This window comes from Camarhynchus parvulus, chromosome 5, assembly GCF_901933205.1.
Source record: "Camarhynchus parvulus chromosome 5, STF_HiC, whole genome shotgun sequence".
NCBI classification, from domain to species: domain Eukaryota; kingdom Metazoa; phylum Chordata; class Aves; order Passeriformes; family Thraupidae; genus Camarhynchus; species Camarhynchus parvulus.
Window position 1 is genome coordinate 14,962,881 of NC_044575.1, and position 13,964 is coordinate 14,976,844.

Sequence of the window (13,964 nt, forward strand, 5' to 3'; positions counted from 1 at the left end):
CCTGTGTTCTGCTGGGAGTGGTTGGTTGGTGCATGGTATCACGTCCTGCTGCTCATGTCCGCGACATTCAAGCAGGCCTCTATCTGTTTACTAAAGACTTTCCATCTTCCTCGAGCTTATGGACTGGTAGTGATTGTGCCAATTGGATCCTTGTCTTACCATCCTGCTGGGCAACTTGATTAAATGCCCATGGTGGCAAGAGTAAAGGTTTATCAAGGAGGTGTCTGATGTACAATGGATAAAAGCTGGTGGAGCGCACACTCTAATCAATTTACCACTTAATCCCCATTTAATTCTAAATATAAGCAGTTTCTCTACTGTTGTGCTTCCTTTCAGTGCCTTCATATCTGCAGCTACCTGCCTTGGGGTAAGTTTTTTTCATTTTAACAGCTACAGCAGTTTGATCTGCCATACCCGTCTACCCTGGGACAGCATTTGGAGTCTTTGGGGAATAGGCTACTATTCTCAACTTCTCTTTCTTTTCCCATTTGCCCATATCATCCTTGAAATCATCTTCCTGTGATGGCTCCTGATTCAGTTCTCTACACCGCTTTCTGGAACTCCAGCAGTTATTTTTAATTTTTGCATCCCAATCTGCTTTTGCAATTGTCTAATTTTAGCTTTGCATTTACTATGATCAGGTCCCTTTTGAGCTCTCCCTTGCTCCAGGGCGAACCACTGCACTATATATGTTAATCACCCTCCTTAATTCTGTAGTTTTTCCTTCTCTTTTTCTAAATTCATCTAATTCTCTAATTGCCATTGCACATCCTTATTGCCTTTTTGGGCCACTAGATGGTATTCCTTTTCTAAAGACAAGCTTATTTCAAGTCACTGGATAGACCCTTTCAAAACACAGTTTTCCCATTGAAGCAGCTGATGTTCTGGTGTTGCCTTGGTATAGATTATTGCTGTTTCCCATAACAGGCCCATTAATAGAAGCAGTGAATCCTTGAGTCTCTTTTCAGCCACTCTCTCATATTGGGAAACATTTGGTCTCTATCACCCATCGGCTTCCTGTGGGCTAGAGAGGCGCCCACAGCCCCTGCTGTAATCTCTGATATTGTTGGGATTTCCTGCAGCCCTTCAGTATTCCCGGTTTTAGGCTTTTTCCTGAGTTGTCTTGGATTTTTCCCATGCTTTCAATTTTGTCTTAAGGTATCCCTCAAGCATTGTGCACAAGGCTGGTTAGGTTTGTAGAGTTGCCTTGAACGAGGTCACAGAATCACAGAATGGTTTGGGTTCCAGCCCCCTGCCATGGGCAGGGAGCCTTCCACTAGACCAGGTTACTCAGAGCTCCATACAGCTTGGCCTCAAGATCACTCAGAGAAAAAAGACTCTGAGGATCTACCCAGTCACACCCTTCACCAAAAGATGTTGTGAATTCTCTTTTCCTGACTGTGGAGCAGATTTGTAGGATTGCGTGGCTGCTTAGAGCTAAGCACGAGCTCATGTCCTTTGGGTGGGTCACGGGATCCTTCACACCATTCCCCCTGACCTCACCAAACGTGACTGCAAGCTCTGTTAGAAAGTGACTGGGGAAAACCAAAGTGATGGGTCAGCCCAGGTTAAACCCTCCCCTAGAAGGAGCATGGGCTGGCAAGGGAGGAAGAAGGGGGAAAAGCCTTCCTCAGAGCCAGGCCCCACCACCCCTGTGGTGTGTGCCTGTCTCGGTGCCTCGCTGAGCGGTCTCACTATTGTTGCTGCTGCTGCTGCTGTGGGTGGATCTGTCTGTCTGTCTCTCTGTGTAAAGAAATATGAAACAGAATTATTTTTCATTTTGGAATTGTGCTGCTGCTCACATGATATTAAGAATAAAAAAAATATATTTCTGGTCTAGCATCCTGAGTTTGACTCTTGAATCCTTCTGCTGTCCAGATTCAGGTCAGCTGCCTTGCCTGCGGGCAGTTTCCAAAATCCAGCCTGGGGCACGTTATGGTGGAAGACCTGCGACTTGTGCTCGTGCAAAATGTTTATTTGGAGGTGGAAAATGCTTTGCAGACGAGATGATCTAAGCCTTTCTTTGGCAGGATATTACCAATTGCACAATTATGCATGAAACGGTAGTTGGGAGGTCTCTTTTAAACAGTGAAACACCAGGGGACTTGCCTTCACCAAATACATTTTCCCCCAGCATTTCTCACTGTTTCTGTGTCTGCTGCATCCAAGTGGATGGGATACAGGATGCCCAGGAATTGGGATGCAAGTCCAGAGACCAGAAGGTATGCCCAATCACATAAGTGTTTCCTACTGTGGAGTTATCCTCATGTTAGAGGAAACTAATTCCAGTCACCACTGCAAGCTTGGTTTCTACATGAAAGCCAGACCCTTTCTGTTGTTAAAATCCCTTCCAGAATCATGCACAGAGGTGGATTAATATATTGCCGGCACGGATCTGGGCCATGCATCCAGGCACCTCAGTGCACTCTGAGAGGGAGTTTCCTAATTTAGGACTTGTAAGGATACCCTGTATCTTCACAGTGCTCGTTAAAGTGTTACAGCTGTAATGAATTCATCTTCATTACATGCTTGGGAGGTAGAGGAGTACTCTTGTCCCTGTAAAAAGCTGACAGATAAAAGGAGGCAGAGAATCAGAGACTCAGACCAGGCACAGAGCCGGAAAAGTAATTACATGCCTAAACAGCTTTGGGAAGAAGTGTCTAAGTGGCAGATCTGGGGCTTGAACCTCTGTCAGCCCCCTCAGGACCAAATCTTTCTTCTTGTGCCGTGGTGGCAGGGATCAGAAGAACTCAATTATTTACAAATCCCGTAGCCGCAGGTATGCACGCACACACGCACCGCCTCCCCGGAGAGGGGAACCGATTCAGTAAGGCTGCGCCTGACCTGAGCTGTCATTCCTGCTGCTAATCCACCTCAAAGCAGACTTGGCTTTTTCCCCAGGGACCACAATAGGTACTGCACTTTCCACTGCAAGGAATTTGTTTTCAGTTTTCCAACACTTGTTCATTACAGTGTTTGGAAGAATGCTAGGTTTTCTAGGTGGAGGGATGATCTTTTGACATTTTTCTGGCACAGCTGAAAGCAGAAAGTATCTGAAAAGCCTTGAAAACTGATCAGGAGGGGGTTTTGGGTGGTGTTTTTTTTTGTTTTGTTTTGTTCTGGTTTTGTTGTTGTTTTTAACTGAATAGAGAGGTTTGTAAAGATTAGGTAAGGGGCTGAAAAACCCCACGTGTCTGCACCCCAGATGTGCTACTGTAGCCTTGCAGTACTCTCCTTGTGCAGCTGGTGGGGTTGGCGGTGACAGGTCAATAAAACAAGCTTTTGGAGATTAGATGTTTTTCAGTCTAGCAAGTGCTGTGCTCCAAATGGACGAGGATTTCTTCCTCTGTCTCTTAACCCATTCACTTTGAACATCTTGTGTGAGGTGTGAATCACTCAGGGGCAGCTGCATCACATGCACGTGTTTACTTCTGTACACAGCAAACCTCCCAAAAGCCATGCACATCCCAACAGGGATGGGTGGGACCCATACAAAATCCTTGTGCATCCCCTGAGTGCTCTACTCCAGAGCTGTAGAGGGTTTGCATCTCAATCTAAATGTTCCCAAATCCAAAATACTCTCTCCAGCTCCAACCAGCCACTTTGTATGTGTTTCTGTATATTATGTTCAGAGGTTTATCTTCAGTTACTTGTGATGAAGCAACTGCTTTTCAAACTCGTGATACAAAGATTTGAATTAAACCTGAACTACAGCAATGCAAGACTGAACAGGCTAAATGGGGAGCTCCATTCTCTGATGGATTCAAGGCCTATCCTCATTGATTTTTCTGGAGAAATAATGACACAAAATCCTTTTTTTTTACTCCTGACATTAGTTCTACTTGGTATCTTGTGATTGTTTTCTCTGGGCACAGCAGGATGAATTGATCTACAAAATATTTTCAGGGATGGTGGAGGATTAAGTATCTTGCACAGATATTTCAATGCAACAGTTGTTACCAAGGACTGTGAGAGAAAAACAGGGTGGGGTAAGGGAGTTGTTCATTTTCCTTCCACTAAGGTCAGCCTTAAATAACTCTCCCACCTCCCTCAGAGGCTGAGACAAGATAATAAGACAAAAATGTCAGAGCAAAGCAGGGGCCCCTCTATTTACAGCAAAGGCCAAATCGCTAACCAACAGATCGGAGCTTGCTTTCTAAACACCGATAAGCGGCAACTTTGAATTAACAGCCCCGGTTCCTCTGTTGCTGTAAATCAGCCTGACCCCGACTGCCCGCAGCACCCCAGAGCCTCCCCCAAGCCAGGGGCTCTCCAGCAGCAGGAGGGGGCTGCAGCGGTGGGCTTAACCCTCCCGGCCCTGGAGATCCCTGTGCCTGGCTCCAAACACCCCCCCTTCTTCCCTTGCCCAGCCCCCTATCACTAACAAGCCTTATCAGCAGGATTTACACCTCCTTGTCTAGGAACCCATAGGAAAGCCTATGGACTAGTTACCGATGTGCATCCAAATCCCTAAAGTAGCTTTAAGTGCTCCAAACAATCCACTTACCCAGCGATAATTAATAGTATCAGAGCTGGGAGTTCCCGTTCCCTGGCAGGGGAGATCAGAGCACTCTACAGTGGGGTCTGGCTGACCACAAGCAGGAAAAGGGGCAGCCCTTCTGCAGGTCCTCGGCACCTCCTGGCCCCAGTGGAGCACCCTGGGAGTGAGGAAGGACAGTGCCAGGAAGATGGATGCCTGGGAGCAGCCACAGCTCATAAGAGCAGTGGTGAGCTGGGTGTTTTTCAGGGCCAGATGCAGCGTTGGGAAAGGTGCTTTGGCACAGAACTGTGCCAGCTGGCAAAACACCAAATGCCACATGGATGATGCTGTAGGAGTGAGGGGGAAGGAGGAAAAAAATCACAGCTCCTGTCTCAGGTCCCAACCCAGCTGGAGGAACCTGAAGTGCTGAAGCTCGAGGTATGCCCCGTGAAGGTGAAGGAGCAAGCAGCACCTCCAGAAGTCATGGAGAAAAATGGGATTTTAGATCAATATGCAGTGGCAAAAACCACAGATGTATGTAACACAATGATTTATTTTCAACCCATGAGACCACTTTACAGCTGGGACAGATCCAGTCTGAGCCAGTAAAAACCATTCCTTTGTTTTTTGTCATTTCCCTCCTTAGTCACTTGCTGCTTTGACTGCTTAGAGCACCCAGTTTTAGCACCCAGCATCTTCTGCTATGTCTGCCCATCCTTTCCAGCACCGTGACCAAGGACCAGGTCATCCTCTCCTCTGTTTCACCAAAGGCTTCTCCAGGTCCAAAGGGCACCTGTGATGCTTCCACCTGCTGTGGAAGCCATGGTGGTGATGCTATGGGACTTCAGTGCCTACAATTTTGGACACTGGAGAAAACTCCCTGACAGACTCGATGTCCCCTCTCATGGCTGTTTCCTGAGGACTGGGTCAAGATCCTCTGTTTGCTCTCATGGACTCGATGACACAAGGACAGATGTGGTATCAGTGCTGAAAATGGGTATTTTTAGATTGGTGCTGATCAGGCTACTTTTCCAGTGCTCCTCCACTCAGTGGAAGTTATTTGTTACTTTTGTTTCTCGGTACTTGTCCTCTGGCAGTGTGTCATCACCTCTTCTAATGTTTCTCCATCTCCACCAAGGATTACTTTTGGGCCATTAATAGCCACAGATTTAATCTTCTCCTCATTGATAAACAAACTAATTTGTTCTGCTGTGTTTGCTAATAGCTGTTTCTAGGAACTAATAACAGCTCTTAGGTGCTATTTTCTTCTTTACCTTCTCAAAAAACATGTGGCTGTTAATATTTTCATAGGGTTAAAAGAAGCATAGCTGGTTTTTCCATCCCTATTTATAACCTTGCATATGCTCTTCCCAAAGTGGACGGGAAAGATTTTGGGAGCTTTACTCTGGAGATCGTTACATTTGGTTGAGCTTACTTGGGTAGATGCACTTGTGGAGGGGTTTGAGACTGCAGAGGCCAGCGGGATTTGAACAAGGTACAACCAAACTGATTTGCAAATTCAGTGGTCCCTGGTGGGCTTGTCAAAGGTCACCATGTCCCTGTGAGAGGCACTATGTACTCAGGAGGGGTGGCCAGAGGGTTTGAGCCTCAGGAGGCTGTTCTCAGAGCTACAGCACACCTGGGAACCTCCCTTGTGCTCTAAGGAAAGCTACTGGCTCTTTGGAATTGCCAATTGCATCTTCTGCTGGTGAGCTGCATCTCCAGGGGGGTGCCTGTGCTCACAGTCCTCTCTGCCCTTTGCAGCCAGCCCAGAGCTGATGGGAACTGATGGTTCAGACCTGCTGGGCTACACTGAGCTTTGGGACACCCCCTGCTCTTTTATAAACCTGTCCTTTGTGCTCTAAGCAGCAGGATAATGTCCCTGGCCTGGAAGAGCCTGGAAAATTGTGAAGTGCACAGCGCAGCAGGAGCACGTTGCTTGAGCCTGGTGGCTGGAGGGGCAGCGGGGGTGGCTCACACAGCCACCAGCCCCTCCGGCCTGCATTAGGTTATGGAAGCAGCCAAGATTACTTGTATTAAAGTGAGCACCGTGCTGCTCTGCTTGCACAATGCCCTCTCTGAAGCAAGGGCATCTCTCATTGTGTGACTCCAGATAAGCCAAGGCCTCACTCTCTGCTACAGCAGCCCCTTCTCTCCCCAAGGCAACGCACCTTTGCAGGCATCTTTGCAAGTATTCCCAGAATTAATGCCCCTCCTCAGTGCCAGGGTCACCTCCCTGCCCTTCATCTCACACCCGTGCCACTGCGCATGTGCTTGGACATGTCCCTGGGAGCAAAGCAGCTGGAAACCACGTGGAAACAGGGAGCACCAAGGATGCTGGTCACCCCCAAAACCTGTTCTTGGGAGTGCAGATTCCTCAGGGTGACTGGGGCTGTGTTCCAGCAGGCTGCTGGCACAGGGCAGATGAGCACTGGGGCTATTTGCTTCAAAAGCCACTGAATTCACCCCACAGGGAAGAGGAGTCTGTGGTCACTGCTGTGTGGATCCCTGCTGCTCCTCTGGGACAATGCACACGCAGGCATGGGAAGGACAGTGGCAGTGACCACAGGGCATCAGAGCAGCAAGGGGGATGTGGGTGGCATTTTGGGGTCCCTGGGTGCTGAGAACTCACTTGGCTCCAGCCCTGACCTTTGCTGCCACTAAGACTTGCACAAACTTGTAATTGTTAACTAGTTCCCCTGTAGTGGGCTTGGTATTTTTTCAGGACAGGGTTTGAAAATGCGAGACATCTACAGTAGTAAAGATTTTATTGTGCTGGCAGCGGACTGTAAAACTCGATTACATGACACTGGGGATTGCCTAAACCTTGTTCCCACTGATGCAACTGCTCAGGCTTGGGGGGGATGTGAGGAAGGGAGGGGGTTTTGAGTCACGTCTGGAGGTGCTTTAGCATGAAGGGCAGGAGCAGCCCACTCCCACCCAGCCGCTCCCACCCTTCAGCCAAGTGAGCCCAATGTGGACCTGAGGATCTAGGGGGATCACAGGAGCCATGTATAGCTGAAACAATGCATGAGTGCTTGGCTCATCACTGCCTAATGACATAAAAATCATGGGGAAGCCCAGCCTGGAAGGAGTAAGTGGAGATTTTTTTGTAGAAAAAGATTTTCCATCGAGAAATGGGTTCCCCTGTTGGCCCCTTCTCTCAGTTCACTGCTGACATGGGAGTTTTCCCTCTAAGACAAAACTTTCCACAGTTCGTATCCGTTTTATATCCATTTATATGACTGCTAGCATTTTTCATATTCCAGAGCACCATTTATGGTAAGAAAATACGTTTTCCAATAAATAATCAAAGTGATCATATTTTGGAAGGGGGAAAAAAATCGTAGTAGGAAACTTAAAAAAAAAAAAAAACTTGGCCTGTGCTGAACATTGAGCCAGCATGATATCTTTTTTCCTTCCAATAAATCATCTGGCTTATTTCTGTACCCAAACTAGAGTGAGCCAAGAGGAATTCCTGAACGCTCGGGTACAGTCAGCCTTTCCCTGGCTGCGGCATGCTGCAGGAATGCCACCAGCTTTTTGAAGCTACCTCCAGGATTTGGTTAGCCAAGAGTAGGAGAAGAATTGGGCTAAGAACATGGCACTTTCAAAGCAAAATAAAGCAGCTTCTTTTGTGACATCAGTGGTGTAAGGCTCAGGGAAGGGGAGAGTCCGGCAGGGAAGCTGCCTGGAAGGGAGACAATAGTGGATGGAGGAGTCGCCTTACAAAGCCCCTCTGTCAATAAAACTTGAGTTCAGGTGAGCTCAGGTAACATTCAAAAGTGCAAGCAGGAAAGCCCTAAATGGCAAATCTCAGCATGTGATTAACCTGGGGAACACCCTGCTCAGGAGCCTGTCCAAGGCAATCACTTGACTGAGGTCCATGGAACCCGGAGCAGTTGAAACTGCAGTCAGCAGTGCCTGATGACTGCAGGCAAATGATTGCCAAGGGGATCTGGAGGGCAATTCTGAGGGTTGTCCTCTCTGTGTGAGATTCCAGGTGCAAGGTCCCTGCTCTGGAGGAAGCATGAGTCAGACTAAACTTCTACTCTAGGCTCTGGCAACCCACTTCAGTTGGGGTAAAATGCCAGGTTTTATCCTATGCAGCTGCTAATTTCCCACTAATTTACCCAGTAGTAAGAAGGCCTCAGTAAGTGAATTCCCTGAACTCCTGTCTTGCTGAAACCCGAGCCTCTCTCCATGGGTATACCACTAGGTCATTCAAGTACATCTAATATCTTTTTTGAGGGGAAGAGAGGCACAGATAATGTTACACATTGTGCAGAGATGCTATTAGCTGTAGTTGAGCATCACAACTTGGATTTATTAGCAGGGGGCTGAGAGACCTACATGGCAGGGGATGTAACTGATAACCTTGTCTTGCATCCGTTTGAGCAAATGGGTCCTGTCCCTGTGTGCTCATCAGAGATTTAGTGCTTCTCACGAGCTTTTTTGCAATCACAGTCATTTAGCAAACATATGATACTTCACACTCACAGCCCTGACAGGGGCATATGGCACTTCCTACCTCCTAAATGTTGATGGATGGAATTGCTTTGACTATTCAAGGAATCAAAGGCCTGGTTTGAATCTCAAGGCCTTGCATTGATTTCGGTGAGCTTCCTTCTGATTTGTCCTGTGTATGGAGAATCAGGCTGATTCTGAGTTAAACAAGCAAGAGAGTTCAAACAGAAGAAAATGTCTCCTACTCAGTGGTCCTGGACACTTGAAATCTCAAAAGTTGGAGCAATGGGAAGTTTGAAGATGATCTCATCCACAGCATTTAAAATGTGCCTTTTCAGGCAGAAAAAAATACAAAAGGAGAAAAGAAAAAGAAAGTATACTTTAAGCAGAAAAAGTACAAGCTCGCTATTGGTGGTGGAAAAGTTGAGCACAAAGGTACTCAGTATAATGTTGTGAAAAAGAGCAAGAGCTAGATCTGTTGCCAAAATCAGACCCATAAAAGCCAGTGGGCCGCTGCTGACCCACCATCTATCTCCTTTTAAAAGCAAACTTAGCAGCCAGAATGGAGATAATCAGATATCTCCTGGTTTTCACTGGGATTTACCAGCAATGTTTCTTGGTTGTGAAGACATCATTTTGGACAGAGCTCCAGCGAGAAGAGCTGAGATGCTCAGAGCTCCCAGCTGCACACGGCAGAGACTGAGCCTTTACTCTGCTTAATCCCAAACAGGAATCTGAAGGGGCAGGTGAAAGAGGGAACCTGCCTTTCAGTGGGAGAAGCGAAAAAGGCTTATTTTTTTTCATGACACAATTTCAAATGTTCAAACTCTGGCCCTGTGTTGAGCCAAAAGGACCACCCAAGGTCTCCTGCAAAATGCAGATGTTATTGCTCCCCCTGCCCAGGCCGTGGACGCGTGTCTCTGGCTGAGCACCGCGTGGCCAGTGAGCCTGAGCACAATTACGTGTTTTCCTTCTCCTAACACCTGACAGTAGCATGATTTCACCAACCACTTGGTCCCATTGCTGCATACTTTCCAAGGTGATAAAAATCAAACAGATTAACGTGTTTGCTTTTAATTTTACATTTTAGAAGCAGCTGTTGAACCACCTCAATGCCAACAGTGTCTATTGCCAGCATTAGTGTCATTAGTAGCCATTGCAGCTGTAATAGCACCATTATCTCCCGCTAAAAGGGTCACTGATGGCTTAGGACAGAGCCTCGGGGAAGTGAAAAGAGCAGACTAAATGAGATGGAAACAGCAAACAGTTGCTTCTATCTTCACCTGCATAAAACCTGCGGATGCTACGCAGAGGGAAATTAATTTGCACAAGTAGCAAAAATTTTGGCTGGAGTGTCATCAAGGAGGAGGGGCTCCTGGTAGCTCTTGTGTCACTTGGGCGAACGTAAAGCATATAAATATGGGAAAGAGAGAATGGGGACATTACTACCAACCACCTTCATCCCTCAGAGTGAACTTCTCTCCACCTCTTGCTGCCTCCTCTTAGGTAAGTTGGATTGCCTCACTTTTACTTTCTACCTGTTGTGCAGATCTGTCTTCTTAAGTTGATGCAGCAGGCAGTGACAACTGTGGCTCATTGACCCAAGAAAATGAGGCCTCCTCAGGTCTTTGAGGACATTGTGGTGGTTTTGGGCCATCATCACACATTACAGCCCCTTCTGAATGGGCAGAGAGGTTTTTTCCTCTGAAGGGGTCTGCTGTTGGCTCTCCAGGGCATGTGAGGGTTTGGTGGGATGGCTCTACCAGCCTTTTCAGGCAAGACAGCAGGGAGCCTGAGATTGATGGAGCATGGAGATGGACTTATGGTCATAGTCAGTAGTCATTTACTTCACTTGTAAATCCTGGTGCACAAAGCTCTCTTCCTTCTCCAACCAGAAGGTCCATCTCCAACTTTAGTCTCATTTCCATGCCAGAGGATCTGAAAGACACAAGATGCTTGATTACAACCTATTTTTACCTCCTACACTTTCCTGTGTCTGCTCTGCCTCTTAACCCCAGGCCTCAGGCTGCCTAGCATGGCTCTCTGGATCCGATCTCTGCCCCTCCTGGCCCTGCTGGCCCTCTCGGGCCCCGGGAGCAGCCACGCCGCCGTCAACCAGCACCTCTGCGGCTCCCACCTGGTGGAAGCTCTGTACCTCGTCTGTGGGGAGAGGGGCTTCTTCTACCAGCCCAAAGCCCGGCGGGATGCTGAGCAGCCTCTAGGTAAGTGGGGCTGAGCGATGGAACAGCCGCCTATCCCTGACAGTGACACCAGGAATGTCCTCTGTGGGGAATGCCAGGAATACCTTCGGCATACCAACAGCGTCGGTTGCCAGTGAAAAGCTCTTCAGGTTAAAAAGGCAGATGAGAGGGCGGGCAGGGAGAGAGGATTTATGAGGCAAAAGGAATTGTGCCTGGAAGCTCAAACTCGTCTATTTCTTTGCGTGGTTGTTGCACCAACCTGGGAGTATTTGTAGAAAATAAAGGTGGGAGGAACTCAAGAAGCCTCTTTCTGCCCCAAGACAGGATCCCCCTTGTCCCCATTCTATTTCTCAGCCATGTTTGTCTGCTATGTTCATAAAAACCTCCAGAGAAAAAGCTTCCTCTGCCTTCTGGAGCTGCCCATTCCTAAGCTTAACTGACCTTCTTCTTGAGTATTTCTTCCCAATATCTAACCTGAACATCCCTTGCTGTAAATTATTTCTTGTCTTCTCATTAGTGGACAGGGGGAAGAGCCTAGTTCTTTCATCTTTATGATTGCTTTTCAAAATATTTGAACACTGTTCCCATGTCCAGTTTTGACCTCTCCTCAGCTGCACAACTAGGTCATATTTTCTAGATCTCTAAACATGCAACTCTGCATTTGTCCACATCCTTGCTGGCTGATGAGGCCTGGAGAAGCACATTGAACATTCTGTCTTCCAAGGTTCTAATCAAGACTGTGAATAGATGAAGAAGAGACCCCTGTGCAAATTGCACCCATTTCAATCCTCTCATTTCAAGACTGACCTTCACTTAACATCCCCCAACTGCAATACAACTCTCCCACCATTTCTCTTCCCATCACATACTGTTTTCATTCATATCCAATTCTCTCTCCTGTGTATGTAACCACCCTGTGAAATAGTCTTAGGGGTTTTTGTAAGGTGAAACAAGACAATGCCCTAGCAGAGGGTTTGCCCATTATTTGTTCGGGATGTAATTTACTGCATTCTCTGATTATTCTTTTTGGGAGACTACCACAAATGGATTGGAGGTTTCATTAGCCAAACTACCTAAATACTGTACAGAGAATTTTAATAGTGTCAACAAGAATGCAAGTATTTGAGGATTTTCTACCTTTTTTTTGCCTGAGCTGCCACCTCTTTGTCACACAATCTGGTTATGTTTACAGTCTGCTCACAGCTGGCTTGAAGGATGAAGACAAGTAAATCACGAAACTTTGACTAGCTATTTCCTCTTCTACTTAACACTGGACCAAATTTTCCCCAAATTTCCCTTCTAGCACACTAGCATAATGATTTTGTGTTACTCTTGCGCCTTGTTCATTGCCTCACGCTTCGGGGGCTTGGGGATTTCGCATCTTGTACTGTACTTGTATTGCCCTAGAAACCACATCTGATTCTCACTTTCCAGGCATTTTCTCTTTGCTGTTAAGGGCTCTTTTCTTCCTGCAGGAAAAACTCACTGATTTATTTGCCATTTTCCATATTTTCATTGGGCAACTAAAACCTGAACAGATCCGCGCACAAGTTTTCAAGTTCTCACTAGCAAATAATCATTCTGTTGAGTGTTATCTGTGTCCAAATACCCTAATTTATCATTGCTTCTAAAAAGTTGCCCCCAGCTGTGAACACAGACACACACAAATGCTTTTTCTGTCAGCTTGGGGCTATATCCAGGCAGCCAACTGAATCAGGCTGTTCAGGAACAGCTGGGAAATTCACCCAGCCTCAGAACTGGACTGTCCCTGCAATCCCATGAACATACCAGTTGTCTTCCTAGACTCCCAGAAGAGTGGGTAACTGCCTAAAGGGCTCTGTGGTCCCAAACTCTTCTCTATAGAGCACACAATCCCATTTTTACATCTCACTTACTAGTTGCTCACCCCAGAGAGGGCTTGGGATTTCTCTTCTTCTCCACACAACTTCCCCAATAAAGCCCCTGTATCCCTGTATCCCTCACACTGCCGATAGTCACTCAGCTTGGCATCTTCTGGATGCCACAGGATTGTTTTGGGAGAGGAAAAAGGGTGCTACAAGCAGCACCAACCTGGGGAAACCTGTGCAATTTCCTTCCCATTTTCCAGCCAACTCTGGATTAAAAATCTGGTGCCTGCTAAGGGGGTGTCTGCAGGGCTCAGGAGCCAGGGCTGGTGCTGTGTGATGTCCCACAACTTCTCTTCTCCTCCCTTGGCAGTGAGTGGTCCCTTGCACGGCGAGCTGGGAGAGCTGCCCTTCCAGCAGGAGGAGTTTGAGAAAGTGAAGAGAGGGATTGTTGAGCAATGCTGCCACAACACCTGCTCCCTCTATCAGCTGGAAAACTACTGCAACTAGTAGCAGGGCTGGCACTGGGGAGCTCCTGGGCGAGAAACATGCACTTATGCTACTGCACCTTCAAAGCAATTGAATAAATGTTGTGGATCTCTTGGAAGGACTGTGCTGGTTCATGTGTCCACATCTTCTTGTCTGCTTTAGAGTGTCAGTGTCAGTGTCCATGCTTGGGTAAGGCACTTTTCAGCCATCACTTCAGATTATCCTTCTGCCACAGGAATGACCTCCATGGGAATGAGGGAGGGAAGGGCATTACGCAGCTTTGGAGCAGGTATATGGAGCATCCGGCACACCCAGTGCTTGGAGAACCAGAAGGAGAAGGCAGAGAGGTTTAAACAAGACTTCTCTTGCTAGGGAAACATTACATCTGTAACAATGTCATGCTGATCAACTTCCTGCAGTTCACAGCCCAAATATAGCCAGGCAGCTGGAGACTGAACTTCCTCAGCTACATAATGGAAACAG

General features: G+C 47.2%; 1 protein-coding gene across 1 annotated transcript; it reads left to right on the forward strand.

Annotated features, from left to right (window-relative positions):
* The first annotated feature begins 10,380 nt into the window (after window positions 1-10,380).
* INS (insulin) lies at window positions 10,381-13,502 on the forward strand. The gene is made up of 3 exons (XM_030950153.1): window positions 10,381-10,453; window positions 10,966-11,169; window positions 13,366-13,502. The coding sequence occupies exons 1-3, from the start codon at window positions 10,381-10,383 to the stop codon at window positions 13,500-13,502; spliced, it is 414 nt and encodes a 137-aa protein (XP_030806013.1).
* The last annotated feature ends 462 nt before the right edge of the window (window positions 13,503-13,964 follow it).

Coding starts and splice junctions, on each gene's coding strand:
- INS (XM_030950153.1), top strand. CDS start 10,381: ATGGGGACATTACTACCAACCACCTTCATCCCTCAGAGTGAACTTCTC. Junction 10,454..10,965: donor CTCTTGCTGCCTCCTCTTAG/GTAAGTTGGATT, acceptor TCTTAACCCCAG/GCCTCAGGCTGCCTAGCATG. Junction 11,170..13,365: donor GGATGCTGAGCAGCCTCTAG/GTAAGTGGGGCT, acceptor CTCCCTTGGCAG/TGAGTGGTCCCTTGCACGGC.